Genomic DNA, 23,885 nt, shown 5'->3' on the forward strand with positions numbered 1-23,885 from the left:
GTACCACTGTCCACAAGACATAATTCCTCTCCAATTGGAGCGATATCCTTAGACATCTATAATGAAAGAAGAATTGATTGATTAAGAATTCTTTATCCAATATATATACATACATACAATAATTAAAACATCAAATACATAGTATGACGTTTACATATGTTAAAAGTACATACTCTAATGACTAGCAAGCCATACAACCTTACAATATAAGGGAGTTCGTACTTATCTACTTATTATAACCATATTGTTTGGCAAACTTATAGGATATCAATATACTATTTCAAGTACACTAAGATAAGAGCAGCTTCATCTCCAAGTGGGACGCACCGAGATTATTGCAAATCTTCAAGTGGGTCCATTGAGCAGTATTCGATGAACATATCGTCCATCACAGAGAGTGGAGCGACATCTTCTGGGAGAACATTGAGGTTGCTCTCTGTTTCAATAGGAGCCTGGTGAGAACTTGCAACCTCAGGGCGCTCTTTATTTGTAAGATTGAAGTGGGCTTCAAATCTTGGGTTCTCAGAAGATTTTTTGTCCTTGAGGGATTTTTGGTACAAGAGAACAAGATGTTTCGGGATGCGGCGGTCTTTAGCGACATGAGTGTTAGATCCACACCTGTTGCAATGCTTGTTGCCATTGCTACGAGGTTGTGGTGCCTTACCCTTCCCTTTTCCTTTCTTTCGACCCTTGAATTTGCGCCTGTTGTTGTTGCGTTTGCTTTCCAGTCAGATTCTTAGGATTATTCGAAGAATTTCCCTTAAATCCTTTCTTATTCTCAGCATTATTCTGTACATTGAAGTGCACCTCAGGCAGTGGAGCAGAGCCCGGGGGGCGCTGTTGGGCATTCTTTAAAGAAAGCTCATTGTGTCTTTCTGCCTGAGTCAATGTATGTATAAGCAGAGAATGTTTCTGGAAATTGTTAGCGTGATACTGTTGAGTCAGTATCCTGTCCTCCGGAAGCATAGTTGATAGAGTTTTCTCTATCTTCTCTGCCTCTGTTGGCTCTTATTCGCAAAACTTCAACCTGGAGCAAATGTTATGAACAGCATGGTTGTATTCTACCACAGTTTTAAAGTCCTGTAGGCATAAATGTACCCACTCATAATTAGCCTCAGGCCAAATGAGTTCCTTTTGCTGATCATAACGCTCTTTTAGAGCTTTCCAAAGATTGAGAGGGCTCGTCTCTAACATGTATTCATGTTTGAGATCCTTGTGAATGTAGAGCCTCAGAAGGAAAAGGGATGTATTTAACTTCCTGTTCTCAATTGGCGGGTCCCCATCATTGGGTTCCTCAATTGTATTTAAAATCCCCGAGAGGCAAAATTGATTTTGATATCAGAAGCCCAGATGGGATAGTTAGTCCCATCGAGGGCGAGTTTGTCGAACTCTTTTGTTGCCATGTCCCAACAATCATGGTTAACATTATCAATTTACAGAGGTAAATTAATAAAAACATGATATTAAGGTTGTAATCTCAATGCGAAATGTAAGACTTCATATTTTGTAATGTTTTGAAAAGATGCAGGTAATAGACCTGGCAATTTGAGTTAGAACTCGAAATTAGGTGGCACAATGTGGATAATCTCCAAGTGATTAAACAGTGGAGTAGATCTCTTAATAGTGGACAAGTAATACTTGCTGCCTAAAACATGGTCTCCAGGCAAATATATTCTGGTGAATATACCGCAGCCAATGTTTAGGACTCCACTACCTTGTGCTCAACCAAATTTCAAATAATCTCATTTTTCAAAACATATTCTCGGAAAGTAAACACATGTGGGTAATCATCGTGAGATGTAGACCTCTGTGAGATGGGCGAGATGCTCGCTGCCTAGGTTATGACCAGTGCGGCCAATTTGTATGACTCCATCGGGTAATCATCTCAAAATGTAGACCACTTGATGATGGACGAGATACTCGCTGCCTAAGTTATGGTCACGATGACCAAAGTATAGGACTCCATCAACATGTGATTAATTTCCAAGTCAAATTGTGAAGTGGAACATGCATTAAATCCTCCTTTAATTATGTTGTACATAATTAAGTAATTAAGAGAATTTGCTAATTCAAAGTACAAAATTTATAGTATTTTGTAAATTAATAATGCGAGAAAGTAGAGCGTGTCTTGAAATAATATGCAAAAGACATGTTATTAAGACAACAAATAAATTTAGTGAAACAGGGTATTTAAATAAACACCTATGGTAATTAACACATAACATCAGTGGTCTATAGGACCATTACATAATAATGTGAAGAACTGATAAACTTTTTCCACTAAATTACATAAAACATAGTGACTAAAATGTTAATTGCTGCTGAAAATAAAATTAAAACTAAATTTAAATGGTAAATTGGGTGGTGGGCCGAAATCTAAAGAATTCGGCCCACCACCGTGTGGCACAGGCCTGGCAATAAAGGGGCACGGGGTGGGGACCCTAACCGCCCCCACGATTTCGTCGCTGCCGCCCTGTTCGCCGCCCCCCGCCACCGACGTCGCCGTGTGGAATGCCGCCGACGCCGCCCTGGGGCGCCACCGACGCCGCCGAGGTGCGCCGCCGACGCCGAGTTCGCCGCCACTGCCTCCATTTCCACCGCCGCCACACGCCGCCACCATTCGCCGCCCACCGCCGTCGCCATCCACCATTCGCCGCCCGCCGCCGTCGCCATCCACCACCACTGCCGCCACGGCCGCCCCTCCGTCCGCCGGCGGTTGTCTGGCCGGATTAGGCCGACGGCTCCCGATCCTCGTCGGAGTCGGAAGCCAGCCGAGCCCGGACGCCATTCCTCGGCACCCTGGTAGGGAGTGTACAGCTAGGAGAGCCATGGGGAACGGCGATAAAGGTGTGGCGGAGGCCGGGACAGCGAGCGGCGGCTCCACTGGCGTGACGACGAGACGAGGACGGATTGAAGAAGGGCGGCTCCCCCGTGCGCGCAACCAGGGTACCGGTCCGGCCCGACCCCGGTGGCGCCGGAGTGGGGGAACGGCGTCGGGGTCGGCTTGGTGTCGGTGGAGGTGGTGGAGGAGCGGTTGATGGTGGCGGCAGCGACTCCATCTCCGGGGGAAGATCGCATGGCTCGTCGGGCAGTGTCACCACTGCCGTCCATCCGTGGTAGGCGCAGTACTGCACCCCCTGCACAAGGATCCGGTGAGGTGCTTCAGCAACCGGAGGCGGAGGAGGAGGCGCGACAGGGACGGGCGGGGGAACCACGACCGGAGTTGCAGTCACACGGCGGCAAGGGTAGTGGCGGCAGCCACCAACCCTAGCCCTGCCTCCGCGGGATCCCCGGCGTGTGCTCCTCATCGGTCGGCGAAGAAGATGGCGGAGCCCGCATGCGCACTGATGGCGAGGGAGGCCGAGAACGGCATCCATGATCCAATGAAAGGTAGGCATCGTACCTTCTTTGATGATTCTTCTGTTCGCTTTTCTGTTAGATCAAAAGCGATGGTTTCCTTCTTTCACTTCGCGATCTCCTTCACGAGAGCGAAAGTGGTGATAACGTGTTGAATGTGGATAGAATTGATTGAGCGAGAGATTGAGCGAGAAAGAGAATTGAACACAAATAGAGCGAATCGATCGATTTCTCATTGATCAACAGTACATTTACACAATGTGAAGCGGTGTCAACTGCAAGGGACGCGATGTTTAGGAACATCGCGTCGGTTGTCGAGAGGGACGCCAAAGGGAGAGAGAGGAGCGATCTCCTCTTCTCTACCGGTTAGATTAGGAACCGTTGTTCCTATTTCCTTGGGTGGATGAGATCACCCGTAGTTTCTTAACAGAACATATAGGTGTTCACTGGTTATGGATGCATTTAAATTCTGATGTTCACAAATATTATTCACATAATCAATATGACAATATATGTATCGTTTCTACGTCCACAAATAGTATAGACATGCTTTTTCTTCGCTTAGAAGTGTTTCTCCCTATTTTTCTTACACGACTCTCCATTCGTTTGAGGAATGCACGCTTACGCAATGCACAAAGGCCCCGTGTCTAATATAGTACATGCTAAGGCTGTGTTTGCTACACAGGGTTCCCAACCCTTCTCCCTCGTTTTCCACGCGCGCATGCTTTTCAAACTGCTAAACGGTGTGTTTTTTTGTAAAAAGTTTCTATACGAAAGTTGCTTAAAAAATCAAAATAATCCATCTTTGAAAAAAATTAACTAATACTTAATTAATCACGCGTTAATAGACCGCTCTATTTTCCGTGCGGAGGGTCTCATCCAGGATCTCCGAACGCAGCTTAAGGCTGTGTTTGGAACCTTGGGATGGGAACTCATTCCCTCTGCATGGAAAACGGAGCGATCCATTAGAGCGCGATTAATTAAGTATTAGTTATTTTTTAAAAAAAATGGATTAATATAATTTTTTAAAGCAACTTTTGTATAAAAAATTTTATAAAAAACACACCGTTTAGCAATTTGAATAGCATGCACATGGAAAACGAGAGGAGAAAGTTGGGAATAGGCAGTGCCGAATACAGCCTAACCCATTAAGTCAGAACACATATATCCTCTCATTTCCTCCTAAAGAGCTCACATTAGGAAGATTGATTTCATCATGTGCAACGCAAAAAATTTAATTTCGTGAGGTTAGTATACACTATTCCACGCTATATGTTAGGGTCAAATTGCAACGTGATTTGGCTTTTATTTTGGTTCGACTTTTGTTACAGATTAGCATGGCCGGCTTTTTCTTTTGGTTTGACTTTTCTTTCATTAATGAGTTTTTGTTAGTTATCCTTGACTTTTGCATGATACACCAACAATATTAATTGATACATTGTTTATACTCTGTCCTGCGATACAATAGCCACAGAATTAATTCGTGGTGATATTCTAGTGATAGCCTAAGGATACTCGTGATAAATCAATTACATCGGTGATAGCTATGACACCCTACCACCAAATGCTCCACTCCTACCATTGACACATCAACGAGATACTCCTATACATGATACTTTTTTTATGCGACATAGGGTGTGTTTGGATGGAAGGATTTGGGTAGATAGGACATAGCGGCCCGGTTTTTGCGGGTGTTTGGTTGCTGGGCGAACATTGGATAGGACGGCCCGGAGGGGAATATTCCTCGCAGATGCCGGTTGGGGGATCCGGCCGAATCGGCCGGATGTGGCCGCATGACCGATGGGCGCGCGGGTCAAGCGGTCGCGTCACCTCCATCCATGGAGAGAGAAGGGACCATATCCTATCCAACCTTAACCGTGAACCAAACGCACCCTTGTTGTCAGGCTTTGCCCAACTGTATAGCTTTTATACCTAGATGATACCTTCAACACCAACAATATTCACTGCAATGATTATTTTTTTACATGAAGCTACAAGGATTTATGTTTATTGCAACGGAAAAAGATGCCGCATGTATCATCGAGAAATAATCATTGTGCTCAACTAGTTGATGCGTACAGCCCAATTAATTAAGTTAGTTGGCCAGACACGGCCTAGGTGTGGGTGGCGTATGGGCGAGACACACAATACATGCAGCATGCAGGAGGCTTGAACAGGTCCCTTGCACGAGCCCTTATATGGTAAGGAGCCGACAAGTCCAAGCATGTAGAAAAGTGGATACATACGAATGGTATATCATTCTTTCGTTCGACTCTCGGCCAAAACCATGGTAGGAGTAGATCAAAATTGGAAAATTGATACAGCGCACCATCTTATTTATGCACTCTACCTAGCGACCATATTTACTCAAGTTTTATTCAATATAATGCCATACATTCAAATAATACGAGGTTGATAAAAGTATTATGGAGTTGCTTTGCTGCCACTTTAAGCACAACCAATAAACTTATCAATCTGTTTGCCTTCTTGTCCAAAAATTGGCATTAATTATCAAAATTCTACTATTGAACAATTCCTTTTAAAGCCCATGACGTTTCCAAAATTATGACAACGAACCAAATGGGCATTGTAAACGGTAAAAGTTTCTCACTGGCATAATGTTTATAAAATTTACTACATTGGTAACCAACTATTCAAGCAAGCACATAGGCGACTCCTTTAGTCCACCAGCATCAGTGGCAAGTGTCAACCTTACTTTGTTTGTGTATCATGCTGTCAGCAATATAAAGGTTTTGTAGCTAATTAGCTAATAAATCAACTGGGTTGGGCCGTAGTAGTAGTAGGCTACCCTCTCAAATCATGTCTGTGTTTGGTCGTTCAATTTAGGTCCCTCAATTTGTCGCGCAGTTTGATTTTCGTCCTTAAACTGAAAAACCAGATACAACCCATCCCCCAGCTTACAAACTAGTGCAAACGAGGTCTCTCGGCGGTATTGTCCCCGGTTTTGGTTGACGTGACGCCTACGTGGCTCATTTGACTAGGTCTTCATCCCATGTAACATTGACGTGGCACCCATGAGGCAATTTGATCGGTTATAATAAAAACCATGGCCCCTCGTGACAGTTACACCAAAAAATAATTAAAAATGGTGATGCCCATGTGGACCCCACATGTCATCCTCACTCCTCCCTTCTTCTCTCTCCCAGGCGGTCTTCTTCCTCATCCTCACTCCTTTCATCTTCCCTCTCCCCTCTACCCTTCTCTTCATCATCTCTTCCCGACGTGGACGAGAAAGGCGGGTGGGTGAGCGGCGAGGAGAACGGTGGAGCAGGCGAGCGATGCGAAGCATGACGGGTAGAACATGCAGGTGGAGTGGAGCGGCAGCTGGTGGGGCGAACCAACAGCGAGCGAGCTCGATCTCTACCCGGCAACCTCCTGTCCTCTCCACGATTTTGGCTAGAGAGGCGACGGGCGAAGCAGGGATGAGGGCGGGAGGCGTCGAACGCGGCAGTGGGGAGGCCATTCTGTGAGGAGGAGGACCACGTGGCCGGGTGGGTGGCGCGGGGAGATCGAGTAAGGCACGGAGGGAGTCATCGGGGAGCGTGCAACGGGCGTAGGAGGTGAGGAGGTGGTGGGTGATGAGCGCGTAGGAGGTGGCGATGGCCGGGAGTGCCCTGCCTTGAGGAGATACTCGTGTAGCTGCTACCCCTTGTGGAGCATGTGTGCAGTAGAGCGCGCAACGAGGAGGTCAGCCAATGAGCACGCACAAGCCAGCAATGGCGACCTCGGCGAGGTGGGGAGACCGTGGCTGTCATGAGGGCGAAGTCTTTGTACTATGGGCCCAGCCAGACCCCTTCCCTGAGACCATCTCTATCGCAGCGCCGTCTCACTGCCATGCTCATCATCAAGTGGTACTCAACGCTTACCCCTCTCTCTCTTCCTGCCCATCCTCCCGCACCACGGCTAGCCCTAATCGATCGATGGTTTCCCTTGGCGTAGGCTGATGCATTGGCATCCAAACCTCGTAGTGACGCTGAACAGCTAGATCCTCACAGAGGCGTGTGCGTGCATGGTATCCATGGGAGGATCCAAGGACAGGAGGCGAAAGGGAAGAAGGGAGGAGTGAGGATAAGGAAGAAAACTGCCCGGGGAGAGAGAGAAGGGACATGTGGGCTTATGTTTTATTATTTTCCAGATCAAATTGCCAAGTAAACACCACGTCAATGCTACATAAGACGAAGACCTAGTCAAATGAGCTACGTATGTGCCACGTCAACCAAAACCGGAGACAATACTACCGAGAGAACTTGTTTGTACAGGTTTTGTAAGTTGAGGGATGGTTTATATCTAGTGTTTCGGTTAAAGGACGAAAGCAGAATGGTTGACAAATTAGTTGGAGGACGATCTTCAGTGTTTGGTTGGCTGATAGGCAGGCTTTACATAGACAACTGTAGAAAAAGTCCAGTTTACATCCTTTAATATAGGCTGAGTTTCATTTGCATCTCTCGACTGTAAAACCGGATAGATCGTCCTCCAACTATTAAAATTTAAAACCAATGTAAATATAGTCCTTCAGCAGTGCGGAGCACGGTTTTGTCGTATGTGGTGCTAATGTAGCGTTATAAAAAAAGAATTCGTGGGTCCCAGCAGTAAGTAAAACGTTGATATTTTTCTTACTCTCATGCCTCCTCCCTAATAAACTGTCAGCGGCACATCACGTCATACCTGACTTCTAAACTGTTAGTGGCACATCACGTCGTATCTGACTCCAGGTCCGCATGTGCTTCCAGGACTTCGACGGCAAGAAGATCGGCATGCCATTGTCTACAGGATGGACCACTTCAACGAGTCGCCGGCTTGGCGCACGGTGTGCGACATCCCACCCGAGGCAGGGTGCGCTAAGGCACAAAAAGATGGTACTATAGGAAAAAAATATTAGAACCGGCACCTATACCAAACCTTTTTTTTTTTTAAGTAGCGGTAGTCTTCGTCTGCTCGGTGGGATCGCTGTGAGCTCATGCCGCGCCAGCGCGTGCAACCTGAAAAGAAATAACACATACTTCATGGTGAAGAATTTCAGGGAAAACGACGGGGACCTCTGCAGACCTTGATGAACAGAGATGCTGGAGCCTGGACATTTTTAGTGTTCTTATTCGCTGCTTCGATCTTAGGCGCACTAAACCATTCTGGATTTGTGAGTGCCTACTGCATGCTGATGCGTCGCAAGCGCCGACCGCGGTGGTGTGTGTGGCGGGCGGCCACGATCGTGGCGGCTCGACTGACGTTGGGGCTCGTAGATCCGGCGGAAGTACGCGGCGGCTCGGAGCGTCACCATGCACCCGCCGCCGTGGGCTGGCGCCCCTGCCGTCGCCGAGGCAGTCCACGGTGAGGTTCACGACCGAACGGTATTTTCACATACGGCTACTTAAATTAAGACGCCCTTATAAAAAAATCCGCATGCAAAAATAGCGGCTCGCTTAAGCGCCCGTATATAAAAATCGATTTTTACATACGGGCGTATTAAGGAGCCATATGCGAAAATAAAATTTTAAAAATTTAAAACTAGTGTATCTCACTCATATGAACTCTAAATTGAATGATTCTTTTTTCTAAATATTTCTAAAATCATGCCCTATCATGTTATTGTGTTCTCACTGCTATTATTTTGGGCACCTTTTGTTGTGACTTTGTATTTATCAATTAAAAATTTGAATTTCAAAACTTTTTAATATTTTGAAGTAGTAAATGATTTCAGCTGAAAAAATCATCAACAACAAAATTGTATAACTCATCAAGTTCTATAACTTTTATTTTGGTCATTTCTTAACCTAACTAAGTGATAATAACATTTTCATAAAATTTACATATATCTCTTATAGTTTATAAACTATATAAGAGATATATGTTCATTTTGTAAACAATCTTACAAATAACTTTGTCGGATGAAGAAATGACCAAAATAAAAGTTATAAATCTTGATGAGTTATACCACTTTGTTATTGATGATTTTTTCAGTTGAAATCATTTAATATTTGAAAATATTGTTTGAAGTTATCATAATTTGAAATTTGAATGCAAACTGTTCAAACAATGTCATATAGAAAAAATGACCAATACAAAAGTGGTAGATCTTGATAAGTTATATAACTTTGTTGTTCACAACTTTTCCATTTTAAATCATTTACTATTCGAAAAATTATTTGAATTTCTTATATTATAAAATTTAAATTTTGTATAGTTCAATCAAACTCGGATGGAGAAATGACCAAAAGAAAATTGGTAGATCTCAACGAGTTCTACAACTTTGTTTTTGACAACTTTTTTATATGAATTCATTTAATATCATAAAATTTGATTCGAAATTCTCATATTTTTAAATTAATTTTTTAATGACTATTTTCGCATGCGGCTTCTTAAATGGTCTACATGCAAAAATACCACCCTAACTTTTTCATCTCCTTCCACTCTCTTTTCCCTCCCACCACTTCGATTTTTTTCTAACTCATCTCCCCCTCTCTCTCTCCCCTCTCTTTTTTCCCCTTCCCCCTCTCTTTCTCTTTCTCTCCTCTCCTCTCCTCTCTTTCTTTTCTCCTCTACCACTCCCCTCTCCCTCTCCGAGAGCGCCGCCGGGCGGCGATGGCGTCGGCGCGCGGCGGATTTGGCGGCGCCGCCTTCGGGAGGGCCGGATCCGCCGCCCTAGGGAGCGGCTGCGGCTACGGCGATGACCGGCGCGCAGCGGGGGCGGCGGATCTGGTGAGTGGGCGCGCGGCGTCGGCGACCTCTGGCCTTCCACGACGGCGGCAGGAGCGGTCGGCGGCGACGCAGGCGGTGGGCATCCTCCCACCTGGATCTGGCGGCGAGAGCGGTCGGTGACGTGGTCGGCGGCGGCGGGCCTCCCCCCGCCCGAATCCGGTGGCGGTGGGCCTCGGGCCACCCGGATCTGGAGGCGGGGGCGGGCGGCGGCGGAACCGGGGTTGGCGGCGGCGGGAGCGGCCGACGACGACGCGGGTGGCGACGGAACTGGGGCGGGCGACGACATGGTCGGCAGCGGCGGGCCTCGGGCCGCCCGGATCTGGAGGCGGGGGTGGGCGGTGGCGGAACTGGCGCGGGCGGCCGGCCGGCTAGGGTTTCCCTTTTTTTTTAATTTTATTTTTTTTCGCAATTTTTTCTCTTTGCGTCCGCATGTTCGCATGCGGTTGCTCTGGCCGCATGCAAAGATCGTCATCCTTGCAGATGATTTCGCGCATATGGTCGGACCAACCGCATGCGAAAATCGTTTTCGTCCACATGCAAAGACGACTTCTGTAGTAGTGCGACGCACCCGAGCGCTGCCGTCCCTGCTCGAACCCGTGCGGCGTGACCAACTGACCACCACCAGTTGAACCTGTCGAGACGATGTTCACGCTGTACATTGCACGCACTCACCTGCGTCACCGCCAACAGCGGCGCGCCACCGGTACCGCGCCGCGCGTCGCCGGGGTGCCCCTACACTTCTGTCACGGCGCTATCGCATGGTTTGGAGTTTCTTGCTTGGAGCATGATGAAATTAAGAGGACTAGCATCTGCCAAGTATTTTTGTTGGAGCTTCTTGGCTTCCTTCTCAGTCGTCCAGTCTCTAGTCCATCGTGTGAGATTAATTCTTGACCTCGGCCTCGTCAACCTCTCCAACAACAGCATTACAGCACGGCATCTCCATATGAAAAATGCTTCTTCGGCATGGGAGCTTGACGAGGCTGGCGAGAGCGGAGGCCGAGGAGGTGCACACCGTGCCGTCCCCAAGCCGCCGCCGTTGCTTCGCTGGGAAAAGAGGAGACAGAAGGCATGTCTCTTTTTTTTATTATTTTTTTAGCGAGGGTATTTTTTACCTAGCATTTACCTCCAACGGATATATGCACCTTTTTAAATTAGTAACTTGCCATTTAAATAGCCCAATCTAAAATTGGCTCCTATAAAAAAGATGGCATGTTGGCTCCACTTTTTTTCCTCGGACTTACAAGCAGGTCCTCGAGTTTATGTGTACGAGTTGCCATGGGATGGTGCGATTCTTTTTACTTTTTATTTTCTGATCATAGTTTTATAGGTCTATAATCTTAACATCTTAAACTACTTCCTCCGTTTTATATTATAAGTGGTTTAAAGTTTTTCTTATTCAAACCTTTTTAAAGTGTAAAACAAACTTTGTGTCAAAATATATTTAATACTAAATTTAATAAAACTAATTTAGTGTTATAGATTTTGCTAATTTTTCTATAAACTAGGAAGGTAGCCCGCGCGAATGCGCGGGCTTGTATTGTACACTGCGTTTGAAAAATATATATAAACAGCAAAATAACCAACTGATACCTGCCATGTTTAAAAGTACTATTTTTTTGAATAAGACACATCAGGTGAGTCCTCTGCTGTTCATCGGCATTTTGCTTTGATAATTTTTTCAAGATATTAGTTAGGTTCTAAAATATATAGTATTTAATACATCCGTATAAATAATTATCTATGATCTTTTTTATTATATAGAAAGAAGTTCGATTTAGTTTGTTTGGAAAACATGTCTAGCAAATCAAGTGTAAATTAGAAGAAAGGCATTTTGTCCCCTTTTTTTAATAGAATGTTTAGTTGCTTTTTTTAACAAATTCTAAAGAACTATTATTGTTAACAAATATGTTTTATTTGTACCATCAAGTAGTTCTCCTTCTAGTTGGATTAAGTTGATGCAAATTGTTACATGCTTATATATAAACTAATAAAGACATGCCATATACCTCGCTTCCTTGTGATTTGTGTGATCTATACTATCTTTTTTCAAAAGAAAATACCTAGTTAACATGAATCTAAAATTTTAAATTTAATAGTAACAAATATAACTTTTCAATGAACTATATACTGCGAACCTTAGTGCGGTTTATATGTGTAATAATATGTGGAGAAACTCATAATGCTAAGATATAGGATAGATGTAAGGCCATTAATGTCTAAGTATTTTAAAATTATAACGAAAATGGAACATGCAATGGTTGGTCCAATTTTAGTGAAATGTAAGAACCAATTTTTTTAGAACTAGTTAAGTTTTCTCTAAATAGTTCAATTTAGTCCCTATTGACATTTTCTTTTACTTTCTTTATTTTATATTTTATACCAGTTGGGTTTATGGATCTTTAAATAATGTGTTTAATTGTAAATACAACAATATTTAGATTAGAAATTAGATGTGTAGATTGAATTTTATGCATGTTTTAATATTTTTATTATTATTTCTCGCTATATAAACAGGAAAGAATAGAGTGGAGAGCTCAAGCCGAGAAGGGATGGGACGAGCAGTGTCGTGTTGTGCGTATGTGTGGGGGAGGGTGAAGTGGAGGTGTGGTTTTTTCTATTTTATCTAAATGATTTAAGTGAAACCGATGATCTATTTTTTCTCACATTTTCTGTTATTTTTCCTAATTTTAAGAACGTAACACATAGCGGCTTAAGATTTTCATAAAAGTATATCTATTGGTTAAAAATAATGGACCTACCTATTTAAGTGAAAACTGATCGTCGGATGATTTTTCTTCCAATTTGTAAAGTTTTATTTTTATTTAAGGCGTAACACATGACGTCTTAAGTGCACTCAGAGCCTTAGAGGATGTACAATAATTTACAGTAATATAGTACTTATTTTATTTTATATTATGTTATGTTTTATAATACTTATTTTGATTTACGGTGTCTATGTTTAAATGACATATTTTCATTTTCATAGAGTGAAATACGTGTAACATAGATCTTAATTATTTATTTAATTATAAATAAGACAAAAATTGAAATAAATTAACATTATGATTTAACTTAAGAATTATAATCATTTAGCTTTCTAATTATTGATCTTTTTTTTTACTTAGTTAAATATTAGGAGATAAAGGAATTAAATGAGAGAGGAGAGGAAGAGAGAGTTGAAGGGAAGAGATTACACGTGCATAAAATTGTAATAATTCTTTTTACTGGGTTGTAGTGTTTTAGTTGCTATAATTTTTTTAACTAAAAATTGAAAATGATTTATTGATTGATTAAAATCTATCCTTTTACTTGCCTATTTCAATATATTCGCAGTAGATTTTAAAAATACGAACACTACAATCTAATAATGTTATTTTGACTTATTCTAATGTTAGAATGGGGGAGTAATTTTTTAAAACATTAAAATCTATATCATCATCTTTCTATAATTTTATAGTTGTACGAATGGCACACAAAAATCAAAAAATATAGCCCCAAAGTGACATATTTCTTCTCAAAGTTTAGATTACAGTGGATATGGGTCTTTAAATGTAAAATAATCTAAAAACATAAGTTGATCTAATATTTGCTTTCTAACTAACATATTTTGGAAACATTACTCATAGTATATTCATTTTACTTTTATGATTGTAGACCTAATTTAATTATTACGAAGTTATGTATGATGATAAAATCTATATTATTATTATTTTATATTTTTTATAATTGCTAGAATGACACGCAAAAGTCAGAAAATATAAACCAAAATAATATTTTTTTTCAAAGCTAAATTATAGTGAAATATGGTCTTGAACTGTAAATTTAGTTATATATAATCTAAAGATTTGCACGGATGAGAAATTAGTTGTATGATTTAAAGCTTAATTGTTTAACACAAAATTATTGCTTATCTAACTAAAAATCATGAACATGGGAGAAGGAATGGGTGAAAAAGTGGAGAAAATGAATTGAAAGAAGAGGGGGCATGCATACGTACGTTCGTTTTTTCAAAAAAAAAAAAGGTAACATATACATACTGGCTTAGGTGGGCCTGGGTTTAGGAGATGTTTTTTTTTCTTGAAAATTAATCTAATGGTTGTAAATAATGGGTCCACCAAATTTAATGAAATATGTTTTGTCTTTTAGAATTATTAAGAATTTCACTAATTTATTAGAGCGTCACATGGTAACTTAGAATCCTTTATAGCATGTCATCTAGCGGATTAGGAGTATTTTAGGAAGTTTAATGGACTTTTAGTATATAATGGATACATATAATCTGATGTTCTAAAACATCGATCAGGTTTGTCAATTTAAATGAAAATCGACGGTGGTATTTACGTAAATTATAGAGTAATATGTTTTATCTTTAAATAAGGAAAACCCTTTTTTAAATATCACCAATTTTTTCTAATGGTACTAAGTAGGTATGTGTCTTTTTCTTATTGATTTTATATTTATAGTAGTTCTGTACGTAGTTTTTCTGTGTTTTTTTTCTTATTGATTATAGATTTATAGTAGTTCTGTGTGTAGTTTTTTTTTCTTCTGACTCGAATAGGAGGTAAGCTGCATTGTTTTCTTCAGTTATACGTAAGTTTCTCCCATAAACGCATAGCGAGTAAGGAATTAGTTTATTTAAAATAAAATATATCTAATCTAATAGCCTAAAATATCGGGTCACCTATTTAAGTGAAAATCTAATCAAACAGTTTAAAATATCGGGTCCACCAATTTAAGTGAAAATCGACGGTGGCGGTTTGAGAGCGTTTATAGAAAGTTTAATAGACTTTTAGTATATAATAGATTTGACTAAGAAAAAGGTCAAAGGACTTCTAATATGAAAACGGTGGGAGTAACTTTTTACTGCTATATTACGAAACTTTGCGTTGTACCTGTACAGGTTGTTTCGAAAGCAAAAATTTCATCCTATAGGAAAAAAAAACAAAAAGGATCCCTTGAACGGGCCATGATACCAACATGGGCTTTTACCAGGCCAGGCTGAACCTGCTTCTGGTCCCCGTCTCTCAACGACGAACTGCAGACCGGAAAAGTCTTCTACTTGAGCATTGATGGCGAGCACACGGCTGACGGCACAGGCAATGATGAAGCCCCCCTGTCGCGACGCGCCCGTCCGCGAGCGCGTGCCACCGAATCTCTAATCCGCCAAAAAACCCACCACAGAAAAAAAAAAAAAGGTTCTCGACTCTCCTCTCGTCTCGAGAGCAGCAACAGCAGCAGAAGAAGAGAAGAGCAAGAGGAGGAGGAGGAGATGTTCCCCGGCCTGATCCACCACCACCGCCTCCTCGACGCCGATGTCGGCGGCGGCGGCGGGGGGAGCAGCGCCGGCCTGGTACTGACGGCCGACCCCAAGCCCCGCCTGCGGTGGACGGCCGACCTCCACGACCGCTTCGTCGACGCCGTCGCCCAGCTCGGCGGGCCCGACAGTGAGCTCCTCCCTCCTCTTCCCTCCTCCGCTTTCATCTCCTCTTCACCTCACACCCTGTTTTGTGCTTGTGTTTCCTTTGGCTTGGCTGTGCGCCGGATTGGCACACGATTCATGGCGATTTTGGTTTTGGGGGGGGGGGGGGGGGGGGGGTTTGAAACTTAGTCGACCAGGCGAGGATGGATTTGGTTAGAGGTTGATCTGTTGTAGCTAGCAGCTCGATTCGAGCGGAAGAATGAATGCGGCGGGAATTCAACTTAGAGAATCCGAGCATTTTTTTTTCCTCATGCTGCTTCTTTCACATGAATCGTTGAGTTGACCCCAAGTTTGCCGCCAAATTAATCGCTGAGAATGTGCGGCTCGCTTTATGACCTTCTCTATGGCGCCATTTCTTCACGCTTCTGGTGCTACCATCTGGTATCATATATACTCTCATCTCATTGGTGTGGAAATGGGAACTTCTGTGCAACGAATTTGTTGGTTTGATTCTTGAAACGCGTAACTGTCAGTTCAGTCATTGGATAGATAGGGCGTGTGTTGATGTAAAGGTAATCGAATCTTTGATGCAAGTAAGTTCAGTTCGGAGCAATTTGGGGATTTTATTCCCTGAAAAGGCACTTTACCAGTTGTGCTTTATTACGTTGTTAGGTAGCTTTATGTTGAGATTACTCTCTTAGGGCATCTACAATGTGAGCCACTCCTAGAGAGTCCTCACTAACTGAGGGCATCCATGGAGTGGCTCTGGAGAACCGTCCTCACAGTGGAAGGTACCCCTGCCTAGTAGCTTCAAAATCTGAGGAAATTTGGGGGCACTGGTTGAAGAGACGCAGACCACAGTGGGTGTCTCGGACCAAGTAGCCATGCGCACAAATGTCGTCCGTGCCCCTCCATGGCCGCCCGTCTGTTTCGTGTTGAAGCTTTGTAGCCCATCAAGCACGTACGGTTGTTTGTCTGTTCAATAAGTCGCTTCAATATTGTTTCAAGCAAACTAAATCAGCACATACAATGATTAATGATTAACGATTCTATTTAACGCAATTCTGAGTAAATCAAACAAAAGATGTGGCCTTCAGAAGAAGCTCACCGATTTCAGATTATTGTTTAGTTTCAGCAGGTCGTCGGAGACAACCTCCAAAAGTGAAGAAACAGAAATTCGCTCAGGGATCATTGTTGTTGTCGTCGCATTAGAAATCGCCTCTGCTGGCACATCAATTGCAGCAAGGCCTGCGCAAAAACGCTAAGTCGTTAGCTCACTCCAAAACACAGCTGCTCAACAGACCAATAAGAACAAGAGCTGCAGGATGAAGAACCTGGCTGGCTCGGTGAGGCCACGAAACAAACACATGGCATGCACCGCCTCGGGGCCACCCGCATGCTAGACCGGCCGGCCCAACTGCACCGGCAGGAGGCCATCTGACCGAAATCCAGCGCCTTCCTGCTCATGTACACTCTCGGGCAGCTCACAGACAACATCTCCCACAATCAGTACCGCCAATCCAAGAAAAGAAGCTACAGCAACTTGGAGCTCCCTAGAACAGGCAAATTCTTTGGACACCAAGAACCTCTTCCCCGGACAATAACAGTCAAGAAATTGAACGAATGCTAGCTTGTGATTGGTTTCGTGTGAGAATCTTGCTCAATTTGGTGGCTATAGATTTTTTTTCCTCTCTTCCTTTTTGGCTGGGAAAGAAAAGCCGAGGGAAGTGGCGGCTCTGGATGGAGGGCGTGGGGGATTTAAATATGGAGCATGCGGAGGAGGAGAAAGCGGGATTTGTGGAGGCGCACAGGGGAGGCTACCTCCCGCCGCCGCCGCCGCGGCATCGAGGAAGGACCAGTCCTTCTCCACTACGTCCGCGACGGCGATGCCGTCTGGGAGCGCGGCAACCGGGCCGGCGCGACGGGAGGGCGGTGAGCGCGCAAGGCCATGGATGGGGGAGAGGGTGGTGTTCGCCGGGAAGGTGGAGAGGTAGGGGGAGAGGGGTGGAAGAGGAAATCTTCGCTGGGACGGTTGCCTGGAGCAACCTACCCACGCAACGGGTTTCCTTGGACCGGTGCCTGGGCGAAAAGGAGCTGGGGGTCGCGTCCCCCAGCGAGGCATCGCGTGGTCTTGCAAGGGAACGGCTTTTTTGCTTTTTTGAACGGAAGCAAACGGCGTCAGGTGAGGGGACTAGCTGGAGACACCCATTGCTGATGACCTTATGGATTGCTCACTTGTCTGATTCTTTTTACAGTTTCACATGGAGTTTTTGTTTAAGGCTTGAGTTTGCTGTTCCCGATGCAGGATGCTCCTTGTAGTGGATCAGCAGGAGTTGGTGCATTTTCTTGTTGCCCTTTTGTTATGCAAGTCTGCCTTGTTTCGTTTGAAAGTGGATTCCGGTTTGTTTCTGGCAGTGAACTTATTATTGAAGCTTTTGATAAGACAAATGTATTGATTCTGATCTTCATGCGGTTGATCAAGAAGTTTGAAGTTGTAGTTCCTGTTACTGTGTTAGTCCAAGTTTTCATATGCTAATTAAGCGAAGAAACTTAATATGGCATGGTAGTAATTGAATTTTTGGTGTAATCTTTGGTAGGTTTCAGAGAAAAAAGAATATAGGTCAGTTTCTTTTTGCAGTTTTCATGAGTTCAGATACATTATAGGAAGCTCGGAAAAAGTCCATTTTACATCCTCAAACTCTTATGCTTGTCTAAAATACACCCCCGAACTCCAAAACCGGATATAATATACCCCTCAACTGTCAATACCGGACACTTTACCCCCTGGAGCTGTTTTGCCGGTGGTTTTTGCACACATGGACGACACTTTGGATGGCACATCAGCGCACAGGATGTTTTGACCAACTTTTTCACAAGCTGCAGCGGCAGCGGCGCGGGGAAGGAGCATGTCCGACAAGCTGCTGCGGTCATCGGCGGAGGAGGTTTGCGCGCCAGCGGAGATGGCTGAGCAGGGAAGCAGCTCCGCGTGGGGAGGAAGCCACAGCAAGCAGGTGGTATTTGCGGCTGAGTCGGCCGCGGAACAAGCTTTGGCGGCACCACGCACGCTCGACGCCTTCACGCGGCCGTTCAGGCGCGCCGCCGCGAGCGCGGGGTGGAGGTTCACCATCGTGGGGACTAGGAAATATGTGTTCCCGAGAGACCTAACCAGGACGTCGTCGCTGGTCATGATGTGCGTGATCCTAGTCGCCGGGAGGAACCGCGCGACATGCTCCAATTGCTCGTTCGGGACGGTGAGGATGACCTCCTCTCCGCGGTTCACCAGCGATCGCAGCAGCCGATGGTCCGTGCCGCTGCTGAACACGCGCACATGCTTGGTCTGCTTAGACTGAACAATCTTGGCGAACACTGACGATGAGTTCTCCGGCGAAGGGATCGTGCTGGTGCCAACAAAAGTCCATGCTCATCATTGGAGTAGAAAATTCAGTGTAGGATGGGCAAACACAACAGATGATTTCTGAATTCTGAATCTCTAATTACTGGCAAAGTGCAAAAAGATAAAAGTTCAGTTGGTTCTTTAGTATAATTAAGTATGTTAATCCATGCATATTAGTAATTTCGTCAGACACAACAGGGAGGCCTCCTTTCAGCCGGTCTCGGCCACCACCTGAGCCGGCGGTGAGAACCCCAGCTGCCACCGCCGCCCCACGCCTTCTTCATTGCTTCAAAGACGCAAGACGCGCCTGCTTCCTCGCTGTTTCAAAGAACAATGAACAGGGAGAGAGAAAGAACGAATGTATAAAAGAGAACGCATTATTTCATCCGACCCGGCGAAGGAATGATGTGGCATCCGAAGTGTCGTCCACGTGTGCAAAAACCACCGCAAAACAGCTCCAGGGGGTAAAGTGTCCGGTATTGACAGTTGAGGGGTATATTATATCCGGTTTTGGAGTTCGGGGGCGTATTTTAGACAAGCATAAGAGTTCAAGGGCGTAAAATGGACTTTTCCCTAGGAAGCTCAAACTTTCTTCAATATTCATGAGTTTGAGCTGGGAATGTCCTATACTGTGTCTATGATTGTTAGCCTTGATAACCGATTCTTGCCTGTTAGCCTTGACTGTTGATTTCAGTGAATCTTTCTACAGTATTGCAGTTGTTTGACTGATTTATTTTGTTGTAAGCATATGAATGCTTCTGTGGCCCTGCCTTTTAGTTAGCTTAAGCATTCCCTTTTTCCCTTATGAGTTACTCCCTCTGTCCTAAATTACAAGGCCTACATTTTTTTTTCACGGTCTTCAATAGCATACTTTGACCATTATTTTATTCCATTCTATGTTCTCGACAAATATGAAATTAGCATCACATGAAAGGACTTCAAAATATGAATATAGTGATATAACATGCATAATAGTTAGTATGATTATTAGTCAAAAGCTACCGAGTTTGATTTTTCTTAAAAAGGGGGCACCCTATAATTTGGGACGAAGGGAGTAGGTTGTAACATCTGAAATGTGCCTTCAAGCTGTTTGGTCTCCAAAATCAAATATTAATTATTTTTTACTTATTCATTATACATCTGTATTTTCACGTATCCTCTTTTCTGGACCTAAGCCCAATCCATGCAAGTCTAATTTGTTGGTTACTTAGTTTCTAACCTTCTATAATCATATTTTGATGTGCTACTTAATTTTTTCTATAGAGGCCAGTGGTTATTTCCTGTTTGCTGTTCAGTTATCTTTTATCCATCACAGGCTATTATCTTTCTCTTGATCGTCTCGGGTCTTCTTTTTGTTACGTTTTCAGTATCCTACTTTCCTTGTTCCCTTCTTTCTAACAACATTGGTAAGAGTTTTGAATGTATGTTCTAGTTTGGGGCCAATTGCAAATGAGGTTATGAGGATGCCTTGTGGTGTGCTGCAGGGGCAAATGTTCTTCTGTTCTTGGTAGAATACCTGTTGGTATCCTAGGTGCTTGAGGTCTTCTGTTTGTGGTCTGTTTGATGCTGTTCTTTCTGTTTGCAACCTCTCTTGCACACTAAACTGCTGGCATGCTGGCATGCGTGTAGTGAAATGCTCCTTTATGTGATGCTTACTGTTATAAATAGTGTAGCCTTGTAGCTTGACATTTGGCTAATGACATGTTACTTACTCATTGCTATACTGATTATAATATTAACCCTGCAGAAGCAACACCCAAAACTATCATGAGGACAATGGGTGTGAAGGGTCTCACCCTTTTTCACTTGAAAAGCCACCTTCAGGTACTTGTCATCCATTTGTCTCACATTATCAGAAATGCAGCATTGCTCTTAAGTTTGCTACTCATACCAGAAATACAGATTAGGAAAGCAATCTGGCAAAGAGATGGCAGAGCAATCAAAAGACGGTAAGTTACAGAAACATGTTGATATGAGAAGCTGAGGCAAGTGAGCACAACCTCACTGTTAATTTCATGCATGATCATCTGACCCAAAAAAAAAAAAAGCGGCTAGGGTAAGCTACCAATTTTACCAATATAACATTCCCATGGCATGTGTATATGGTCTGACTTAAAATATGAATTTTAAAGCAAGCAAATGAGGGATTAATATGGCTCACGTACCTAGAAGCTTCCGCAAATATTTGAGTCCAACTTTAACCATTTGTAGTTGTGGACTTGAACTTTCTACGAGCAGGCTTTTGGAGCTTTACTTCTGAGAGCCACCCATCTGTAAAGCTTTTAAGAAAATATAGTTAACTCCATCTTGGCCTACCTTCATTCAGGGCCGGTTCCGCTGATTTAAGGGCCCTAGGGCGTTTTATACTCGACGCTATGCTACTATTTTTTCTTTACTTGTAAACATACTTTATAAACCATTCATCCTCTAAAGTGACACAAATAAACATTACTAACATGGCAAATCAAGTACTAACTAGTAAGACCTCACTTGCAATATGTTTTTATTCTCGATAAATAATGTTGATATTACAATCAGAAAACTGAAATAAAGAACAACAAAGAAAAAAACGAACACGCAAACTAGTGGAAAAAATGGAACTATTCATTATCCATGAGTATTTATAAGTTGAAAAACAATCGTCCTAAAAAATTGTTGAAAACAAAAGTAATTTTTAACTAAGACGCAAAAATCAACACTCATGAGAAAAAGCTCGTAAAGATAATAAGAAATCTGATATATAGACCATATTGGACTGGCCCCCTCGTAGCCTGGGCCCTAGGCGCTCGCACCTTCCGCCTATTTGAAGGTTACAATTTAAATGAACCGATTCTTTCGAGAGATTCGACCAAAATTTTTTGGCCAGTTGCAAAATACACCATGACCCACTGGTAAGATATTAAACAATAAAAAATATCTGAGAAGTTGACACACCTCTGATGTACTTAGGCATTTTCGAAGTATTTTTCTTTGAAAACTGCTGACATTAGTGGATAGACCAAGTATTTTTATTAAATACCTGTCTTGCATTACTTGCCCTCAAGTCATAATTTTTCTTGGTCACATCCAAATATAGCTAATATTGCATTTTCGTATGGGCTCATCAGTTCTATACTTTTATATACAACTTCATTTTCAATTGCAGAGTACATCATAATATGATCTAGTTACATCTATTGCTTTTTCCCAAAATTTCAGCTTCTTATATTTTGGGAGCTCAAAGTGGAACAAATCTATCTCCTACAGTTCCAACTCCAGATTTGAAAGAGTAAGCTTTGTCAGCTACATATGTAGCATGACTGTCCAAAATTCTGTCTCATTGTGTCCACTTCTAGTCAGGATATTTATGTTGCATCATTGCATGTGACATGTGTGATTTGGACTGTACTGATATTACATAGTACAAATGTACAATAACTTCTTCGTAGGAGTCAAGAACTAAAAGAAGCACTCAGAGCACAGATGGAAGTGCAACGAAAATTGCATGAACAAGTGGAGGTAAGTAAAGTTTTCTCTAAAATGGCATCAGCATGTTGAAATAAGACAGTTCACCAAATGCTTCTTTTTGTTGCAAATAGTTCTGAGTTCTGACATTCCTAGGAGACTTGGTACTCATACGGAATGTAACATAGGCTACGACCTTGGGCACTCACTACTTCCCTCGTAAATATGAAATATTGGTCACTTAAAAATCGATTAATATGAAAACTATGATGCTTTACTTTTACAATAAATGGACCTGTGTTTCCCTGCTGGTCTAAACAAATAGAATGATCCATCTTAGTGACTCTTCTGTGTGCAGTTTTCTATATGTTGGACATTACTCTAATAGTTCAGACTATGTATGTGTGGTAATTTCAAATTCAATCCAAGACTAGCAGTTTACATTTTTTTTTAGTTAATGCCAATATGAAATTGAATAGTAATTCCTGTTCTTGGTAGGAGTTCAGACTCAGGCCCTTCGGGCTTTTGTAGTTGACAAAATGCAGACAAGAAGTACTTTATCCAAAGTCTGCCCTGCTTTATGTTCATTTCAAACTGCGGAGAATAGGTTTCAGTAGTTGACCATCGTGTTTTTGTTTGTCAGGTCCAGAGGCATGTACAGATCCGAATGGAAGCGTACCAGAACTACATCGACACGCTACTGGAGAAGGCATGCAACATAGTATCTGAGCAACTGAATGGCTTCAGCATATCTGACCATGATCTAACCTCTGCTGGTGTCATGTTGAGCTCTTCAGACACCTTGAGCCCCTCCATCTTCCACCAGCTCTCTGTCAGCTCGATCAGCCTGCACAGTCCCGGAGGCAAATCCTCCCCTTTTGCAGCTGATGCTGACCTGTTCTTTCAGAAGGCGCCTGAAAAACGCAAGTCATATTGAGATACAGATAGGTGAAGATCCATGACCTGCTTCCTTCTGGAAAAGCCAGGGGGAATTCTGATGATATCTTGCAGGACGCCCAGCAATTGTCCTGTTTCTAGTAGCTAGACTAGCACTGAACAAGGCTCTCTTACCTTGATCTATTTCAGTTAATCTAGACTGACCTTTGTTAATATCCTGTGGCTAGTAGTCGTAGACTGATCAAGAACCTTTATCGATGCGTAAGTATCTTGTAATTCAGAGTCCTAGCTCCCAAATTAACACACTTCGGTTATTTGTATGCTTTTAACCCTATATAATTGGGAATACTGAAAGTGCAACTCATATTACATGGATGTCTCACATGATTATCTTATCTATGCACATATTATTGGCTTAGTGGCAGCAAATCGACGTGGTAAGGTACCATGTTCTCTTTTTACTGTAGCAAACTTGGGTTGATATATTGTGAATTTTATGCAAAATATTCGTATTAATGTTTCTTTCGTGAGAGTTGATTTTGGAGGTAAGAACTTGACTAGGACAATGCGTCTATTATTACAAGTTTACAACTAAGTATAAACTGTGTAAATTGGCACCTGGAAACTGGACCTCGGGAGAGGAAAATTTTTGGATTGGAA

General features: G+C 42.9%; 1 protein-coding gene across 1 annotated transcript; it reads left to right on the forward strand.

Annotated features, from left to right (window-relative positions):
- The first annotated feature begins 15,264 nt into the window (after positions 1-15,264).
- Positions 15,265-23,594, forward strand: LOC4345340 (protein PHR1-LIKE 3). The gene is made up of 6 exons (XM_015795475.3): positions 15,265-15,515; positions 20,632-20,708; positions 20,779-20,833; positions 22,083-22,152; positions 22,313-22,382; positions 22,972-23,594. The coding sequence occupies exons 1-6, from the start codon at positions 15,341-15,343 to the stop codon at positions 23,263-23,265; spliced, it is 741 nt and encodes a 246-aa protein (XP_015650961.1). The 5' UTR covers positions 15,265-15,340; the 3' UTR covers positions 23,266-23,594.
- Positions 23,595-23,885: the final 291 nt, after the last annotated feature.

Source organism: Oryza sativa, chromosome 8, assembly GCF_034140825.1.
Source record: "Oryza sativa Japonica Group chromosome 8, ASM3414082v1".
NCBI classification, from domain to species: Eukaryota; Viridiplantae; Streptophyta; class Magnoliopsida; order Poales; family Poaceae; genus Oryza; species Oryza sativa.